This window comes from Bos grunniens, chromosome X, assembly GCF_055505025.1.
Source record: "Bos grunniens cultivar Pamir isolate PY7600 chromosome X, Bosgru_T2T1.0, whole genome shotgun sequence".
NCBI classification, from domain to species: Eukaryota; Metazoa; Chordata; class Mammalia; order Artiodactyla; family Bovidae; genus Bos; species Bos grunniens.
Window position 1 is genome coordinate 50939878 of NC_141194.1, and position 20631 is coordinate 50960508.

The 20631-nt window shown below is 37.3% G+C and overlaps 1 protein-coding gene across 17 annotated transcripts in view; it reads left to right on the forward strand.

Moving 5' to 3' along the window:
- The window catches only part of PHF8 (PHD finger protein 8), a 97549-nt gene that overhangs the window by 54759 nt on the left and 22159 nt on the right, over positions 1-20631 (forward strand). For 16 of the 17 annotated variants that reach the window (XM_086388570.1, XM_086388577.1, XM_086388582.1 and 13 more), the window contains 4 exons: positions 2887-3065; positions 3352-3437; positions 3919-4052; positions 4658-4971. In XM_086388570.1, the coding sequence (XP_086244696.1) occupies positions 2887-3065; positions 3352-3437; positions 3919-4052; positions 4658-4971 (713 nt within the window). The remainder of the gene's footprint in view (positions 1-2886; positions 3066-3351; positions 3438-3918; positions 4053-4657; positions 4972-20631) is intronic. The other variant, XM_086388576.1, reaches the window with a different exon arrangement.

Sequence of the window (20631 nt, forward strand, 5' to 3'; positions counted from 1 at the left end):
TCTATAGATAAAACTTATCTTAGGGTTGTTGGAGGACTAAATGAAGTAATGTATGTAAAGTGCTTATTGCAGGTCCCGGCACATAGTAAATGTTTAATAAGTGGTTGCTTTTATAAATATAATAATGAAGTTGAAAATGAAAGATGACAGTGGTGGTGATGATGATGATAGTTGTGGGTATGGCCGGAAGCTAACTAGGTTGTCAGAAATCCTCAAACATGTAGGGAAGCAGAGGAAGACAGTAAAAGTTATTTTCTGGACACTCAGAACACCAGACAGGAGCAGTCAAGAGCTAAGTATAGAGTATGAACAGTGTAGGAACATGAGGGACAAGGATACTTTAACAGCCTTTTTTTAGGAAAAGATTGTTTTCAGATCTCAAGGGTGAGTATAGTAAGTCTACCTGGCTGGGAAATACAGGAAAAGGGAGTGTGAAGGCAGGGCAGATTCTGAAAGCAGCAGAGCTATCTTTGTGGTTTGAGAACATCGTTACTCAAGAATAAGATAGACTGAGCATTGCCTTTATCTAGAACCTATGGTTGGTCTGCTGGGGAAGAGAAAGTTGAGAGTCCTGAGGTTCCAGCCTGTAATGTTTATTAAGGACACGAGACGTTTTCCCTTTCCTCATCAGTCTTCCTTGTGCTGCTTCTAGTACTTCCTTCCACCTGCTAGAGGCTGCTGCTAAGTTAACCTAGGGAGTCCAGGTACAGTAATATTTACAGACGATATGATACTTATTATGTCTGATCTTTTCTCCAGAATAGTGCCATGTTTTGTGGAGGCTGAGGTGCAAATAAAACAAGATTGGCTGTATGTTGATAATTGCTGAAACTTAGCTGGGTCCTAGATACATGGAGTTTTTAATATTTTTTAAGTTTGTCATTTTTAATAATTAGAAGTTAATAAAAGATCAAGGTTGAATAGCTACCATTTATTGAGCACCTGCTTTGTGTCAGACTCTATGTTAGCAATTTACATACATTATTTAGCCCTTACAACAACCCTTAGGGGTAAGTGTTGTTATCCCTATTTTACTAATATGGGAAAGTGAGACCCAGAGAACTATAAGATTAGCTACTATTGGGTCACTTGTTATATGTCAGTCTCTACATTAGCTCATTTATCCTCCCAGCAACCCTTTGAGGTAGAAAACAGCTAATTCACTAAAAGCCAGTTCACCAAATGACTATTTGTTGAATGTATATTCACTTACCAAAAACTTGTTTCTCTTGATTTATAAGGCTTATTTGAGCAGTTTGTACTGGTTAACATTGTTTACCATGTGTGGTAGAATTATTAAGATTTAAGCTACTTTTGAATTCTTTCTACTTTATATATTTTAACACGTTTTTTGAGATATAATTTACATATCATATAATTAACCTTTTTTAAGTATATAATAAAATGACTCTTAGTAAATTTAAAGAATATGCAACTGTCACCACAATCCAATTTTGGAACATTTCTATCACATCAAATAGATCACTCATATCCACTTACATTCAGTCCTGGTTTTCTTCCCCAGACCCAGGCAACCAGTAATCTTCTTTCTATCACTATGAATTTGCCTTTTTAGATACTTCATATAAATGGAAGTCATTTAGTTCCTATGTAAATGTAGTCTCTTGTGTCTGGCTTCTTTCACTTAACGTGTTTCTGAAGTTCATCCATGATGTAGAATCTATCATTAATTGATTCCTTTTTATTGCTGAATAGTATTTCATTGTGTGGATCTACCACATTTACTTTATCCATTCTTTAGTTGATGGTCATTTGAATTGGTTATGCTTTTTGACTGTTATGAATAATGGTGCTTATGAGCATTTGTATGCTAGTTTATGTGTGGACATGTTTTTGTTTCTCACTTAGAAATAAAATTTAGGGTCATATGGTAACTCTGTTTAGCATTCTAAGTAACTGCCAAAATTTATCCCAAAGCATCTACCATTTTACACCTCCACCAGCAATTATGAGTTTTTCCATATATTATCTAATGCTTATTATTGCCCATCTTTTTTATTATAGCCATTTTGATGGATGTAAAGTGGTATCTTATTGTGGTTTTAATTTGCATTTCCCTAATGACTAATGATGTTGAGCATCTTTTGGTGTGATTATTGGACATTTATGTATCAACTTTAGAGAAATGTCTATTCAGATCTTTTACTTTCTAATTCGTTTTGTCTTTGTTGTGTTCTAAGAGTTATTTAAATATTCTGGATACACATCCTTTTCTAGATAAATGATTTACAAATATTTTCTCCCAGTCTGTGGCTGGTCTTTTCTTTTTCTTAATGGCATCTTTTGAAGCACAAATGTTTTGAATTTTACCTAATCCAGGCCACAAGATATTTTCCTACATTTTCTTTTAGAAGTTTTATAGTTTTAGCTTTTACATTTAGATATATGATCCATTTTTAGTTAATTTTTGTGTGTGATATAAGGTTAAGAGTTCACATTCATTTTTTTGCATGTAATATCCACTTATTTCAGCATCATTTGTTAAAAAGACTGTTCTTTCTCCACTGAATTGCCTAAGCACCTTTGTCAGAAATCAATTGACTATAAATTTAAGGATTTAGGTCTAAATTCACAGTTCTGTTCCATTCATTTTTATCCTTATGCCAATATCATACTACCTTGATTACTGTAGCTTTATAGTAAATTTTTAAATTGAGTAGTATAAGTCCTCCAACTTTGTTCTTTTTTGAAATTGTTTTGGCCATGTACATAGCCTTTGTATGCCCATATACATTTTAGTATCAGTTTATTAATCTCCACAAAACTAGATGCATTAGATAGGATTGCATTGAATCTATAGAACAATTTGGAGAGAATTGCCTTTGTGTGAGACTGTTTTTATGTTTTCCTTCACTCTCTCTCCAGTACCAAGAAGGTGAAGAGCTTATCTAAGTCTCGGCGAGCCAAGATCGTGAAGAAGGCAGACAAGACTAGGGTGGTGTCAGAACAGGTGATGGAGGATGAATTGGACTTGGATTCAGATGATGAACTGCAGATTGATGAGAGACTGGGAAAGGAGAAGGCGACCCTGTTAATAAGACCAAGTATGTATTTGTTCTTTTTCTTTCTTGCCCTGCCCATTTCAGTTTGGTTTTAGTCCCTTCAGTAGACTTAAGACCTTAGGCCTGAGCTTGTTGACTTTCTGATTTACCAGCTCTGTAGGCTTTCTTTGCTCTAGAGATTAATTTATGAACTAATTCCTTACCTCCCTAAATTACTTATCTGTGGTCATTACTTTCAGGAAAATTATAGTTTTATTCTCTTTCTCCTGGATATTTGGCTCAGATACTAACCTTAGCTTCATGGTAAGTACATTCTATTGCTTTCTAGAATTTCCCCGAAAGCTGCCTCGTGCGAAGCCTTGCTCGGACCCCAATCGAGTTCGTGAACCAGGAGAAGTTGAGTTTGACATTGAGGTAGGAGCCTTCCCTGTTTCTTATCTTCTGCTTGTTCTGGTTACAGAACCAGAATATGATTTGTCATTTTAGTTGAGGTTGGGGGAGACAGCCTATGCATTCAGTTCCTAAAATATTTATAAAGTGAAAGATTGTATGCTAAGTGCTCCTGAATATATAAATGGAAGATTATACTTTAGTTGAAATATTTAAAAAATCTTTAATATAGAGTAGACTAAAAGGCAGTGTGATGTAGGAGAAAGAGTATCTGATTTGGAATATCTGATTGTGACTTTGCATACATATTTAACTTCACTGAGCCTTAGTTTCCTTATCTGTAAAATGGGAGTTAGTACTTGCCTCACAAAGATGCTTCAAAGACTAAGATGAAAAAACAAATATTCTGCTTAGTACTTGGTAGATACTTGGTGCTCAGAAGATATTAGTGTCAACCATATATTAGGGCCTGGGCAGCTGAGGTGATATCCCTTTTGTCCAACAGGAGGACTATACAACAGATGAGGACCTTATAGAAGGGGTCGAAGGCAAGCTTGGAAATGGGAGTGGAGCCGGTGGAATTCTTGATCTGCTCAAGGCCAGCAGGCAGGTGGGGGGACCTGACTATGCTGCCCTCACGTGAGTACTGGCTTTGTTCTCCCCTTTCTAGGTGATCAGACAACACACACCCCCACCTGCCACCTTTGGCTAGGTCAGCCAATCAGTAGGTATTAATTGAGTCATTTAAAGGGACAAAGAATTATCCAGGGCATTTGGGCTGAAAGAATAAAGTAGACATGAAATCTGTCCTGAGATATTTAAGATATGACTTAGAAAGGATGTACAGATTTCAAGGGCAGTGAGTCTGGGTTCTTTGGAAGTCAGAAGAGGCATGAAAGGAGCACTGGGCCTTTTCTGGATCTTGTTTTTTTTTTTTTTTTCCTTTAAAAAAAAAGAATGCGGCCTGTGTGAATAGGAAGGGAGGTGCACCCTTTTTCTTGCCACTTTGCCTGCTGTCTATGGAGAGACTTCAGTTAAGAAGGACTGGCCTTTTTATGGAAATAGTCTTTGATACTATTTTGATCTTTAGTTTGGTTTCTAGTTTTTCACTTGGGATGATTCTCTTGTGCTTGTTCCTATCTTGACCCAGGCAGCTCTTGTCCCTCCTCCCTGACTATTCTGATGACTAGTTTCCTCTGACAACTAGAGAAACTCCTTCAGCATTTCTTTTCTGTCCCTTACAGTGAGGCTCCTGCCTCTCCCAGCACTCAGGAGGCTATCCAGGGCATGCTGTGCATGGCCAACCTGCAGTCCTCATCATCCTCACCAGCTACCTCCAGCCTGCAGGCCTGGTGGACCGGAGGGCAGGACCGAAGCAGCACGAGTTCCAACAGTGGGCTGGGCACAATGTCTAGCAGTCCTGCTTCCCAGCGCACCCCAGGGAAGCGGCCCATCAAGCGGCCAGCCTACTGGAAAACCGAAAGCGAGGAGGAAGAGGAGAACGCCAGTCTTGATGAACAGGACAGCTTGGGAGCATGCTTCAAGGATGCAGAGTATAGTAAGGGCAGCTGAGCACTGGAGTCAAGGCTAGGAGGGTTCCCCCTAGCCCCAATCTCAATCCCAAATCCAGTCCAGGACAGTCTGTAGTGAGCAAAGGCCTCACCATAAGCCTGATACTCAGTTTCTCTGTGCTGTATTTTCTTAATCTGTAAAATGGGAATATCTTACAAGTTGATGTACAGACTACCTGACACAGTGTCTTGCTTATGGGAGGCCCTCAAAAAATGATAGCTATTATAAGGACTTCCCTGGTGGTTCAGTGGTTAAGGCTCTGTGCTCCCAATGCAGGGGGCCTGAGCTCAATCCCTGGTCAGGAAGTTAGATCTCGTCTGCCACAACCAAGATCCAGTGCAGCCAAATTTAAATAAATAATTTTTTTAATGGTAGCTATTATCCATTTTTATCATTGTCCAGTTATCACTGCAGGTGACTCTTTTTTCCCTCTTACCTATTATACTTCCACTTGTTGTTGTTTAGTTGCTCAGTCGTGTCCGACTCTTTGCGACCCCATGGAATGTAGCCTACCAGGCTTTTCTGTCTATGGGATTTCCCAGGCAAGAATACTGGAGTGGGTTGCCATTTCCTCCTCCAGCAGACTTTCCCTATCCAGGGATCGAATCCACATCTCCTGCATTGGCAGATGGATTCTTTATCACTGAGCCACAAGGGAAGCCCCTTTACTTCCATTACCTGTATCATTTGTGTTATGTGTTGTTCAGTTCATCTCTTGCAAAGGTATATGACTTTTTAGTGGGCTTTTCACATTTAATAGATGACTCCTTTTTTAAACTAAAATGTATTGAGTATGCAGTGTATAAAGCACTTTTTTTATAGTGCAACTGAGTTGTAGGTTTTCGTTTTAACATTATTTTAAAAAGTAATCCTTGATGACCAAAAGTAGGACAGAGAAAGGAAAAATTCCCTTTGACTAACATTCTCCTCTCTCTGAGGAAGTTATCCAAAGGTAACATTTATTATCAGTTTGAAGTATACCTTTTAATTTTTTGTGTTTATACCCATTTGTAGACATAAATAGAGGTATAGTTTTGTTTTGTGTGTATGTGGTTCTACAACTTGCTTGGATTTCTTTCAACATCAGTATGTAGAGGTCTACTTCATCAATGCATTGGGATCTACCTGCTGCATAGTAGTCTGAAGCATAGGTGTACCATCATTTGTTTAACTGTCCCCTACTGGTTAACATTTAGGTTATTTCTAATTTTTAGTGTTATGAAAATTCTTGTAAATAACCTTTTGTTTTCATGTGCCAGTTAGCATTTCTCTAAAGTAGCTAGACCTGCTGAGTTGAAGGGTATATACAAAATAAATGTTAATGGTGCTGAATTCCCTCCACAAGGGTCAGTATATGAGCAGTGTATGAGAAATACCTGTTTCCCTACAGCCTTACCAACAGTGGTAATTTTTAATTTTTGCCAATCTGATGGCAAAAACTGATGTCACAGTTTGTTTTATATGTTTATTGACTTGTGCTTAGTCCTTTCCTGTGAATTAATTACTCAGTTATTCACTCATTTTTAGAATGTTAGTTTTTCTTATTGATTTATAAGAATTCTTTATATATTCTCAATTTGTTGGAGTGTTTTTTATATATTCTGAAAATGTTGAAAAATATTTTCTTTTAGTCTGTTGCTTGTATTTTAATTTTACTTATGGTATCTTAGTGTGTAGTAGATTTCAGTTTTTACATAGTCGTCTTTGTCAACATTTTGTATTTTATGTTTTGGTAAGAAAATTTCTTATATTTTCACCTAAAAAGTATATAGAAGTTAAAATTTTATTTTTTCTGGAATTAAGTTTTATGAATTGTGGGAGGTAAGAATCTAACTTATTATTTTCCACACGGATAGTCATTTGCCCCAATAACCATTTATTGACTAGTTCATCAATTATCCCCTGATTTGAAGCTCTTCTTCTGTCTTAAACGAAATTTCCTTATATGTGTGGATTTCTTTCCTTTTTTTTTTTTTTTTTTTTTTAATTAGGGGATGAGATGCTGAGTGGCTTGTGGGATCTTAGTTCCCTGATCAGGGATTGAACCCATACCCTCATCAGTAAAAGCACAGAGTCCTAACCACTGGACTTCAAGGAATTCCCTGAATTTGTTTTTCTGCTCTATTCCCAGTTCTATTGCTAAATAGCTATATTACTTTGGGCAAGCTAATTAACTTCTCTGTGATAATAGTATTTACCTCTTAGATTGTTGTGAGGAATAAATGAATTATACGTAAAGCAATTAGAATATTGCCCAGCACATAATAAGTGCTGTGTGTTAGATGTTATTAATAATACTCTGTTCCATAAAACCAATTTGTCCATTCCTGTGGCACTACCTCATAGGTTAGTTACTACAGGCCTTGTGTCTGGTAGAGCAGATCCCCTCTGCAGAACTTGCTTTGGACCTAAGGAGAACAAGGATGTTCAGCAAGCCCATTATGTCTGGGTTGAACTGTGATTAGTCTTAATTTGTTACCAAGTTTCCCTGGCTACTCATCCTACCTTTAGCAATCACATTGACCAATAGGATTAGGGTTAGGGGAACTAACCTTAATAAGATTACCTTAAGTAATCCTTGCCCAGTTTGAACCCATTTGCATTTGCACCCAGTACTGTACTGGGTAATCAGTGGATCCTTTGTAGCCTTAAACTCTGCCTGGGCTTCTTTTAGAAGTAGGTTCTTGAGGGTATTTGCTCAAGATAGATAGCAACTTCATTAAATTAAAATCTGATCTAGAGCCTAGTCATCAGCAGTCTTTGTTGTTGGTTTTAGACACAGGGAGAAGTGTCTTCACAACTTGCTTCATGTGCACTTTCCACCATCCTCCTCGCCCACTGGCACTTAATTTTGTAGAAAACAAAGCCACCATTTGCCCTTCCTGATAGGAGGCACTGTTGTAGGATTTTTAGCTTTTATATGTAGATCTTCATATATAGGTTTTCTCTGAAATGTGAGAAAACTTACCACTAATTGGTTAAAAACAACATGCCAGGGAAAATTGCTTTTGAACCAGTGCAACTTCTAGATGACATTGCTGTCATTCTGCCATTTACCTTTGAATAGTCACAAAACAGGCCATCTTGTCCTTTTGTTTTCAAACACGGTCTGGCTCTATTCATGCTTTCTTGTATATCTCTTCTTCAGTTTATTACTATGTATTTTATTTTATAGTTTGGTTCCCATTGAAAATGGCACTTTTTATCTATCATATTTTCCAATTGGCTGTTGCTAGTATGCAGGAAAATAGTTGATTTTTCTATATTGTTCCTGTGTTACCTTACTATACTCTTGTTAGTTCTGTTAGTTTAGTTTTTTAGGTAATTGTCTTGGGCTCTTGAAGTAGGTGATCTATGTCCCCTATCTTAGTTTGCTAGGGCTGCCATAACAAAATACCACAGACTGGATGGCTGGAAGTGAAGTGAAGTGAAAGTTGCTCAGTCATGTCCAACTCTTTGCAATCCCATGCACTGTAGCCTGCCAGGCTCCTCTCTCCATGGAATTCTTCAGGCAAGAATACTGGACTGGGTAGCCGTCCCCTTCTCCAGGGAATCTTTCCAACCCAGGGATCAAATCCAGGTCTCCCACATTACAGGTAGATTCTTTACCATCTGAGCCAACAAGGAAGCCCAAGAATACTGGAGTAGGTAACCTATCCCTTCTCCAGGAGATCTTCCTGACCCAAGAATTGAACCAGGGTCTCCTGCATTGCAGGTGGATTCTTCACCAGCTGAGCTACCAGGGAAGCCCACAGAACAATAGAAATTATTCTTTTCACAGTTCTTGAGGCTAGAAATTCAAGATCAAATTATTAGCAGAGTTGCTTTCTCCTGAAGACTCACCTTGGCTTGCAGATGATCTCCCTCTTGCTACATTTTCACGAGGTGATCCCCTATGCATACAGGCTCCTATTGTCCCTCTGTATATCCCAATCTCTTCTTAAAAAGGGAGCAGTCTGATTGGGTTAGGGCCCACCCTAGTGGCCTCATTTTAATCTAATTACCTCTTTCAAAGCCTTATCTCCAAATACAGTTATAGTCTGAAGTACTAAGAGTTAGGAATTCAACATACGAATTTTGGAGGGAGGACACAGTTATCCCATAACACCCCCTTTCTTTCTGGTATTTATACCTCTAGATTTTCCTAGTTTTATTACAGGTGGTAGAGGCATCCTTATGTTGTTTCTGACTTTACAGGTAATGTTGACAGTGTTTATCCAATCAATATATAGGGCTCTGTAGGTCTCCAGTAGACTACTCTCATGAAGTTCAGGGGAGTCTCTATCTAGTTAGAGAGGTTTTTGTTTGTTTTAAAAACTGGAGTGGAATTAGGTTTTATCAAATTTTGGGGGGGCACCTTTTGATATAAACACATAGTTTTTCTCTTAATTTGCTAATGGTGATTTGTATTAATAGAATTACTGATTTAGAATTGATATTTCTGTCTTAAAATTAACTGTATTTGGGGCTTCTCAGGTGGCGCTAGTAGTAAAGAACCCACCTGCCAGTGCAAGAGACAAAAGAGACCCAGGTTCAGTCCCTGGGTCAGGAAGATTGCCTGGAGGAGGGCACAGCAACCCACTCTAGTATTCTTGCTTGCAGAATCCTATGGACAGTGGAGCCTTTTGGGCTATAGCCCATAGGATAGCAAAGAGTCAGACATGACTGAAGCAACTTTGCACTCAATTTCTGGCTTTATTTTATTCCTTTTTCTTAATGTACTTTGTACAACATCTTGAGTTGAAAGCTCTGTTCATTTATTTTCAGTCTGCCCTTTTGATAAAATATTTTTTTAATTTTATTTTTTAAATTAACATTTAAATAAAATTGGCTTTGTTGATATACACATGCTTAGATTCTTGTAACCACCACAATCACCACTACTACCACAATGAGTAGAACACAACCCCTCCAAAGTCCTTTATATTATCCCTTAGTAGTCATGCCCTCCCTCTATCCCTAACTCCTGGCAACCACTGTTCTCCATCACTGTGATTTTGCCTTTACCAGAATGTCATATAAAGGAATTACACAGTATGTAATATTTTGAGACTGACCTCTTTTACTTAGCCTAATGCCTTTAAGATTTATCCATGTTGTCACATATCGATAGCTTGTTCTTTTTTTATTGAAGAATTGTATGAATCTACCACAGTTTCATTTTGTTTATTTTGGGTGAGCCATGTGGCATGCAGGATCTTAGTTCCTTGACCAGGGATCAAACCCCTGCCCCCTGCAGTAGAAGCACAGAGTCCTAACCACTGGACTGTCAGGGAAATTCCTCTACCACAGTTTATTAATTTACCCATTGAAGGACACTGGATTATTTACAGCTTTGGGTGATTATGAATTGGGCTGCTGTGAACATTTGTGTGAGGCTTTTGGGTGAACATGAGTTTCCCTAGGGTAAAGACCTAGCAATAGCATTCCTGAACGGTGTGGGCAGTAGATGCTTTAACTTTATTGGAAACTGCCAAACTGTTTTCCAGTGATTGTGCCATTTTACATTCCCACCAGAAATATGTGAGAGTTCCAATTGTTCTGCATACTCACCAGCACTTGGTATTGTTAGTACACTTATTTTAGTCATCCTAATACGTGTGTGGTGATACCTCATTTTGTGGCTCATCTAATGGCTAATTATGTTGAGCATCTTTTCATGTATTTATTTGCTACTCATATACTCTTTTTTGAAATGTCTTTAAACAGACACTTGGAACAACTACTGCCTTTTAAAAAATTAGGTTGTTTAACTGTTGAGCTTTGAAAGTTCTTTGTATAGTCTGGATTCAAGTCTCTTGTCAGGTATGTGATTTGCAAATATTTTCTCCCACTCTGTGGCTTGTATTTCATTCTCTTATGGCTTTCTTAAACACGTTCACATTCTAGAAAGTCTAGTTTATCAGTTTTATCTTTCATGGCTTATGCTTCTTTTTAACAACTCTTTCTGTAAACTCAGGGTGCACTTTTCTCCTTTTTTAACCTAACAACTGTATGGTTTTAGGTTTTGCATTTCTATCTGTGTTCCATTTTGACTAAATTTTCACATAACATATGATGTTTAGGTTGGGTGAACCTTTTTTTGGCATATGGGTGTCCACTTGTTCCAACACCATTTCTTGAAAAGAAGATTTTTAATTTTTATTTTTCTATTAACTTGCATTTGTACCTTTGTCAAAAGTGGAATGACCATATTTGTGTGGTTCTGTCTCTGATTTGTTCTTTTCCATTGATCTGTGTTATCAATCCCTTTGTCAAAACTTCACTGTCTTGATTGCTGAAGCTTTATAGTAATTCTTTTTTTTTTAAGATTTATTTATTTTTGGCTGCACTAGGTCTTCGTTGCTGTATACAGGCTTTCTCCAGTTGTGGAGATTTGGGTCTACTCTTTGTTGTGGTGTGCTGGCTTCTCATTGAGGTGGCTTCTCTTGTTGCAGAGCACTGGCTCTAGGTGCACAGACTTCAATAGTTGTGGCACCTGGGCTTAGTTGCTCCGTGGCCTGTGGGATCTTCCCTAACCAGGGGTCAAACCTGTGTCCCCTGCATTGGTGGGCAGATTCTTAACCACTAGACCACCAGGGAAGCCCTATAGTAATTCTTAAAATCGAGTAATACAACGTCTTCAATTTTTTCTTTCCATAAAATTTAAGAGTCAGTTTGTCTGAATCTACAATAATTTCTGCTAGGGTTTTGGTTGGAATTATGTTAACTATATAGATCAATTCAGAGAGAATTGTGATCTTTATTTTTTATTAAGGTGAAATATATAGCTAAACATATATATATATGTATATATAATTAAACATGAAATACATAATTATAAACATTTTAAAGTTTACAATTCAGTGATATTTAGTGCATTCACAGTGTGGTGCAACCACAGCCTCTCTCTGTTTCCAGTATATTTTCGTGGCCCCAGAAAAATATCCTGGATCCATTAAATAATTGTGTCCCATGTCCCCACTCATCTCATCCCCTGGTAACCACTAATCTGCTTTCTGTCCATATGGATTTGCCTGTTACGGATATATGATATAGTAGTAATCATATAGTATGTGATCTTTTGTGTCTGGCTTCTTTCACTTACCATAATGTTTTTAAGGTTTATCCAAGTTATAGGATGTATCAGTATTTTGTTCCTTTTTATGGTTAAGTAGTATTTCATTGTATGGATATACTACATTTGTTTATCCATTCATCTGCAGATAGGCATTTGAGTTATTTCCACCTTTTGGCTGTTATGAATAATGCTGCTATAGATGTTTGTGTGCATGTTTCTGTGTGGGCACATGTTTTCATTTCTCTTGGACATATACCCGGGAGTAGAATTACTCAGTCCTATGGTAATTCTGTGTTTAACTCTTTGAGGGACCACTGAAACATTTTACACAAGGACTGCAAGAGAATTGTCACCTTAGATATATTGAATCTTCTAATTTGTGTGCATGATATGTTCCTCCATATTTACTCTTTGAAAAATTTCATCAGCGTTTCATAGTTTTGAGCATACAGATCCTGCATATGCTTTTTTTATTAGATTTATCCCTGAGTTCTGTATTTTTTTTGCAAATACTGTAAATGGTACCTTTTTAAACCCTTGGTTTCTAATTGTTTATTGCTAGTGTAATGTGTGTGTGTGTGTGTGTGTATGTATATAAAACACAAAGACACGACTTAGCAACTGAACAACAAGTGTATATAAATATGATTGATTTATATTGACTTTATATCCTGCAACCTTGGTAAACTCACTTATTCTAGGAATTTTTTTGGAATTGTTGTTCAGTCACTAAGTCATGTCTGACTCTTTGTGACCTCATGGACTACTGCATGCCAGGCTTCCTCGTCCTTCACTGTCTCCTGGAGTTTGCTCAGACTCACATCCATTGAGTCAGTGATGCCATCCAGCCATCTCATCCTCTGTCGTCCCCTTCTCCTCCTGCCCCCAATCCCTCCCAGCATCAGAGTCTTTTCCAATGAGTCAACTCTTCGCATGAGGTGGCCAAAGTACTGGAGTTTCAGCTTTAGCATCATTCTTTCCAAAGAAATCCCAGGGCTGATCTCCTTCAGAATGGACTGGTTGGATCTCCTTGCAGTCCATGGGACCCTCAAGAGTCTTCTCCAACACCACAGTTCAAAAGCATCATCAATTCTTCGGCACTCAGCTTTGTTCACAGTCCAACTCTCACATCCATACATGACTACTGGAAAAATCATAGCTTTGACTATGCAAACCTTTGTTGGCAAAGTGATGTCTCTCCTTTTTAATATGCTGTCTAGGTTTGTCATAGCTTCTTTTTTGGTATATTCTTTGTATTTTTTTGTCTAGATGATTGTGATCATGTCATGTGCAAGTAGGGACAATTTTATTCCTTTCTTTCCAATCTTTGTTTTCCTTCTTGCCTTTTTGCTCTGGCTACGATTTTCAAGCACAATGTGGTGAGGGTGAACTAACACCCTTGCCTTGTTTCCAATCTAAGGGAGAAATCATCTTTTTACTAATACGGTGTTATCTGTGTAGGTTATCAAGGTAAGGAAGTTCACTTCCATTCCTTTTTTGCTGTTTTTTTTTTTTTTTTTTTTTTATGAATGAGTGTTGAATTTTCCCAATGTGTTTATTCCACCAATGGATATAATCATGTTGTTTTATTCATTTAATCTGTTAAGATTGTAGGTTACATTGATTGATTTTCAAATATCACAGAATTAAAATCACAGGATAGACCTTAATTGCTAATGATGTATTATTCTTTTTATATATTATTGGATTTGATTTACTAGTATTTCACTGAGGATTTTTGTGTCTTTGTTCATGAGGGATATTGGTCTATAATTTTTTTTTCTTATATTTTAGTTTTGGTATCAGGGCAATCAGTGCTGGCCTCAAAGAATGAGTTGGGAAATGTTCCTCCTCTATTTTCTAGAAGAGATAATGTAGAATTAGTGGGTTTTAAAAAATGTTTAGTAGAATTTTTGAGTGAAACCACCCAGGCCTAGGGATTTCTTTTTATGTTTTAACTATGGATTTATTTTCTTTGGTAGATATAGAATTATTCAGATTTTCTATTTTGTCTTGGGTAAGTTTTGATAGTTTGTGGTATTCAAGGAATTGGTCCATTTTAGCTAAGTTGTAGAATTTATGAGCATAGAGCTGTTTGTAGTTTTCCTCTATTATCCTTTTAGTGTCCGTGAGGTCTTTAGTGATATTTTTAATTTGATGTTATCTTTTTCATTTTTATACTTAATGTTAGTAATTTGTATCTTTTATTGTCATTCTTGTTGGCATCTTATCCATTTGATCTTTTCAAAGAACAGTTTTTGGTTTCACTTAAACTTCATTAAGATTTGTTTTTTTCACATAGGATTTAGTCTATCTTGATAATTTTGTGTTGTAAACTTGAGAAGAATGTATATTCTGCTACTGTTGGGTTGAATATTCTATCAGTTTCAATTTAATCTTGTTGATTAGTGATAATCTGTATCTTTGCTAATTTTTCATCTACTTATTTTCTTGATTACTGAGAGAGATGTGTTGAAGTCTCCAAGCATAATTGAGAATTTATCTGTTTCCCTTTTTAGTTCCATCGGTTTTTGCTTTGTACAGTTGGAAGCTCTGATGTTAGGTGCATCCACATTTAAAGATTGCTTTGTTTTCTTGTCATTATGTTTACCATCTTATCATTCTTTTCTATCCCTTTTCATCCCTGCTAATTTTCCTTGGTCTGAAGTTACTTTATACATTATTTATTTATAACTGGATATTTGTGCCTTTGACCACCTTCATCCAATTCCCTTACTCCTCACCTGCTGCCTCTGGTAACCACAAATCTGATCTCTTTTTCTATCAGTTTGGGATTTCTTTTTCAGGTTCCACATATAAGTGAGATCATATATTATTTGTCCTTCTCTATCTGACTTATTTCACTTAGCATAATGCCCTTCAGTTCACATATGGTAGGATTTCTTTCTTTTTTTTTGGCTGAGTAGTATTCATTCATTTGTATGTGTATCATTTTCTTTATTCATTTGTCTATTGATGGACATTTAGGTTGTTTGATTTTCTTACGTTGAACCACTCTTGCATTCCTGGGATAAATCCCCCTTGGTCATAGCATATACTTATTTTAATAGGCTGCTGAATTTGGTTTGCTAGTATTTTGTTAAGGATTTTTACATCAGTATTCGTAAAGCATATTAATGTGTAGTTTCCCTTTCCTGTAGCATCTTTTTTCTGGCTTTGATATCAGGGTCGCATAGAATGAGTTAGCATGTGTTCTCTCCTCTTCTGTTTTTTGAAAGAGTTTGACAGGGATTGAAATCATTAAATGTCATGTATGGATGTGAGAGATGGACTATAAAGAAAGCTGAGCACTGAAGAATTGATGCTTTTCAACTGTGGTGTTAGAGAAGACTCTTGAGAGTCCCTTGGACTGCAAGGAGATCCAACCTGTCAATTCTAAAGGAAGTCAGTCCGGAATATTCATTGGAAGGACTGATGCTGAAGCTGACACCCCAATACTTTGACCACCTGATGCCAAGAACCGACTCATTGGAAAAGACCCTGATGCTGGGAAAGATTGAAGGCGGGAGGAGAAGGGGACGACAGAGGATGAGATGGTTGGATGGCATCCCTGACGCAATGGACATGAGTTTGAATAGGCTCCAGGAGTTGGTGATGGACAGGGAAGCCTGGAGTGCTGTAGTCCATAGGGTTGCAAAGAGTCAGACAGGACTGAGTGACTGAACTGAATTGAACTGAACTGAGAAACCACCAGTGAAACCATCAAATAACCTTAACTTTTCTTTGTTGGAAGCTTTTTGATTTTTTATTCAATCTCTGTACTTAATATACGTGAGTTCAGATTTTCCACTTCTTCAGTCAGTTTAGGTGATTTGTGTGCTTCTAGGAATTTGTCATTTTGTATAGTTTATCTAATTTGTTAGCATACAGTTCATAGTATTTTCTTATAATCCTTTTTATTTCTGTAAAGTTTGCAATAATGTCCCCACTTTCATTTCTCATTTCAAGTATCTTTGTCTTCTCTTTCTTCTTCTTTGTTAGTCTAGCTAAATATGTGCATATTTTGTTGATTATCTTTCAAGCAACCAAATTTTGATTTTGTTGATTCTGTTTTTCTTTTTTTATTTCACTCATCTCTGCTCAGATCTTTATTATTCCCTTCCTTCTGTTAGTTTCAGATTTAGTTTGTTCTTTTTCTAGTTTCTTAAGGTGTAAAATTAGGTTACTGATTTGATATCTTTCTTCTTTTTTAATATTGTAAGCATTTGCATGCATAAATGTCTCTCTGAGCACTGCTTTTACTGCATCCCATAAGTTTTGTGTTTTGGTTTTCCTTCCTCTTAGAGTTTTTAAAAATTAACTTTTGATTTTTTCCCTCTAATCTATTGATTTTTTTCAGAGTATATTGTTCAATTTTCACCAGTTTATAAATTTTCCAGTTCTATTACTGATTCCTAGTTTTATTCCATTGCTTTTGAAGAACATACTTTATATGATTTTATTCTTTTAAATTATTGAGACTTGTAGGCTAAATTATGGTCTATCCTGGAGAATAATCCATGTATACTTGAGGAAAATGTATATTTTGCTGTTTTGGGGTGAAGTTTTCTGTATTTGTTGGTTAGGTCTAGTTGACTTATAGTGTTGTTCAAGTATTCCATTTCTTTATTGATCTTCTATCTGGATGTCTTATTCACTATTGAAAGTAAGGTATTGAAGTTGCCAACTATTATTATAGAACTGTTTCTCCCTTCAAGTATGTCAATATTTGCTTTATATGTTTTTGGTTGAATGACCTTTTTATTACTGTGTAATACCCTTCCTTATCTCCTGTAACAATTTTGTACTTAAATTCTATTTTGCCAGATATTAGTATAGCTACCCTAGCTCTCTTTTTGGTTACTGTTGGCATGGGATACCTTTTTCTATCCTTTCACTTTCAACCTAATTGTTTCTTTGGACCTAATGTGAATCTCTCATATGTAGTATACAGTTGAATCCTGTTTTTGACCGAGTCTATCTTTCTTTGCCTTTTGGAGGGTGAATTTTTTTTTTATTAATTTTATTTATTGGCTGCAGTGTGTCTTTGTTGCTTTGTGCGGGCTTTTTCCAGTTGCGGTGAGTGTGAGGCTACTTTTCATTGTGGTGTGTGGGCTTCTCATTGTGGTGGCTTATTTTGTTACAGATCATGGGCTCTAGGCATGCAGGCTTCAGTAGCTGCAGCATGTTGGCTCAATAGCTGTGACTTGCAGGCTCAGTATTTGTGGTGCAGGGTCTGTGGTGCATGGTCTTAGCCACACTGCAGCATGTAGAATCTTCCCAGACCACGGAGCAAACCTGTGTCCCCTGCATTGGCAGGCAGATTCCTACCCAGTATGCCACCAGAGAAGTTCTGAAGAATGAGTTTAAACCATTTACAATTAAAGTGATTTCTGGTATGGAAGGACTTCAGTTCAGTTCAGTTGCTCAGTCGTGTCCGACTCTTTGCGACCCCATGAATCGCAGCACGCCAGGCCTCCCTGTCCATCACCAACACCTGGAGTTCACTCAGACTCACGTCCATCGAGTCAGTGATGCCATCCAGCCATCTCATCCTCTGTCGTCCCCTTCTCCTCCTGCCTCCAATCCCTCCCAGCATCAGTCTTTTCCAGTGAGTCAACTCTTCGCATGAGGTGGCCAAAGTACTGGAGTTTCAGCTTTAGCATCATTCCTTCCAAAGAAATCCCAGGGCTGATCTCCTTCAGAATGGACTGGTTGGATCTCCTTGCAGTCCAAGGGACTCTCAAGAGTCTTCTCCAACACCACAGTTCAAAAGCATCAATTCTTCAGCGCTCAGCCTTCTTCACAGTCCAACTCTCACATCCATACACAACCACAGGGAAAACCATAGCCTTGACTAGACAGACCTTTGTTGGCAAAGTAATGTCTCTGCTTTTGAAAATGCTGTCTAGGTTGGTCATAACTTTGCTTCCAAGGAGTAAGCGTCTTTTAATTTCATGGCTGCAGTCACCATCTGCAGTGATTTTGGAGCCCAGAAAAATAAAGTCAGCCACTGCTTCCACTGTTTCCCCATCTATTTCCCATGAAGTGATGGGACCGGATGCCATGATCTTCGTTTTCTGAATGTTGAGCTTTAAGGCAACTTTTTCACTCTCCGCTTTCACTTTCATCAAGAGGCTTTTTAGTTCCTCTTGTCATCTGCATATCTGAGGTTATTGATATTTCTCCCGGCAATCTTGATTCCACCTTGTGCTTCTTCCAGCCCAGCGTTTCTCATGATGTACTCTGCATAGAAATTAAATAAGCAAGGTGACTAGATACAGCCTTGACGCACTCCTTTTCCTATTTGGAGCCAGTCTGTTGTTCCATGTCCAGTTCTAACTGTTGCTTCCTGACCTGCATATAGATTTCTCAAGAGGCAGATCAGGTGGTCTGGTATTCCCATCTCTTTCAGAATTTTCCACACTTTATTGTGATGCACACAGTCAAAGGCTTTGGAACAGTCAATAAGGCAGAAATAGATGTTTTTCTAGAACTCTCTTGCTTTTTCCATGATCCAGCGGATGTTGGCAAGTTGATCTCTGGTTCCTCTGCCTTTTCTAAAACCAGCTTGAACATCAGGAAGTTCACAGTTCACGTATTGCTGAAGCCTGGCTTGGAGAATTTTGAGCATTACTTTACTCATGTGTGAGATGAATCAATTGTGCGTTAGTTTGAGCATTCTTTGGCATTGCCTTTCTTTGGAATTGAAATGAAAACTGACCTTTTCCAGTCCTGTGGCCACTGCTGAGTTTTCCAAATTTGCTGGCATATTGAGTGCAGCACTTTCACAGCATCATCTTTCAGGATTTGAAATAGCTCAACTGGAATTCCATCACCTCCACTAGCTTTGTTCGTAGTGATGCTTTCTAAGGCCCACTTGACTTCACATTCCAGGATGTCTGGCTCTTGGTCAGTGATCACATCATTGTAATTATCTGGGCCTTGAAGATCTTTTTTGTACAGTTCTTCTGTGTATTCTTGCCACCTCTTCTTAATATCTTCTGCTTCTGTTAGGTCCCTACCATTTCTGTCCTTTGTTGAGCCCATCTTTGCATGAAATGTTCCCTTGGTATCTCTAATTTTCTTGAAGAGATCTCTAGTCTTTCCCATTCTGTTGTTTTCCTCTATTTCTTTGCATTGATCGCTGAAGAAGGCTTTCTTATCTCTTCTTGCTATTCTTTGGAACTATGCATTCAGATGCTTATATCTTTCCTTTTCGCCTTTGCTTTTCGCTTCTCTTCTTTTCACAGCTATTTGTAAGGCCTCCTCAGACAGCCATTTTGCTTTTTTGCATTTCTTTTCCATGGGGATGGTCTTGATCCCTGTCTCCTGTACAGTGTCACGAACCTCATTCCATAGTTCATCAGGCACTCTGTCTATCAGATCTAGGCCCTTACCTATGCTATTTTGTTATTTGTTTCAATATGTCTAAATTTTTTTGTTCCTCATTTCCTAAGTTACTGCTTTCTTTTATATTTAATTGATATTTGGAGGATGGTATACCAAATTGACTCACTGAGTTCCTTTTTTATGCTTTTTAGTTTTCAAAAGTGGTTACCCTGGGGATTACAACTAACATTCTAACTTTATAACAATCTAGTTTGAATTAATACAATCCAGCTTCTATAGCATACAAAGACTGCTTCTATATAGCTCTCCCACCCATGTATGTTATTTTTGTCACAAATCACATCTTTAAACATTGTGATCCTTTTGACATAGACTTATGGTTACTGTTTTATACATTGGAACTGTTAAATAATGTAGAAAAAAAGAGTTAGAAATCACAACTACAGCAATACTGACTTTTATATTTACCTCTGTAGTTGCTTTTATTGATGTTTTTCTATACTCTCAAATGTCCTTTTATTTCACTCTGAAGGACTTTGTTTAGCATTTCTTAAATGGCAGATTTATTAATGGACTACCCCAGCCTTTGTTTACTTGAGATGTCTTAATTTGCCTTCATTTTGAAAGAATTGTTTTTCCAGATATACTTTTGGTTGACAGTTTTTTCTTTCAGCACTTAAAATATATCATCTCACTGTCTTGTGGCCTTCATTGTTTATGATGAGAAATTGGTTGTTTTATTGTGCTGTCTTGCTGCTTTCAAGATCCTCTCCTTTGTCTTTCTTTTATTTTTTCTTACACAAAGCAGAACTCTAGTAAGTTCTCCTTTTTATTTCAAAATTAAAGTGCGTTTATCATTAAAAAAAAAGTAAACAAAGTCCCCCATGTGGCACTGCCAGATAAACTACAGAACTTCCCATTAATTTAGGATTTCAGATAAACAACAAATAATTGCATGAACATGCTTGTTCTAAAAACAAATATTTGCCGTTTATCTAATACTTAAATTTCATTGGATGTTTTGTATTTTTTATTTGCTAAGTCTGGCAACTCTATACCATAACCCAGTTAACACTCTGGGTAACATGTTGAGGTGTATTTATACACTTTTAAAATCCCGTCTTTCTTTTGACAAAGTAGTTCTATATTTTCTTCTTCCTTGTCTTTGTCTATTGACCGTTTAAATATCATTCATCTCAGTGTGAATATCTGAGATTATCCTACTTGGAATTT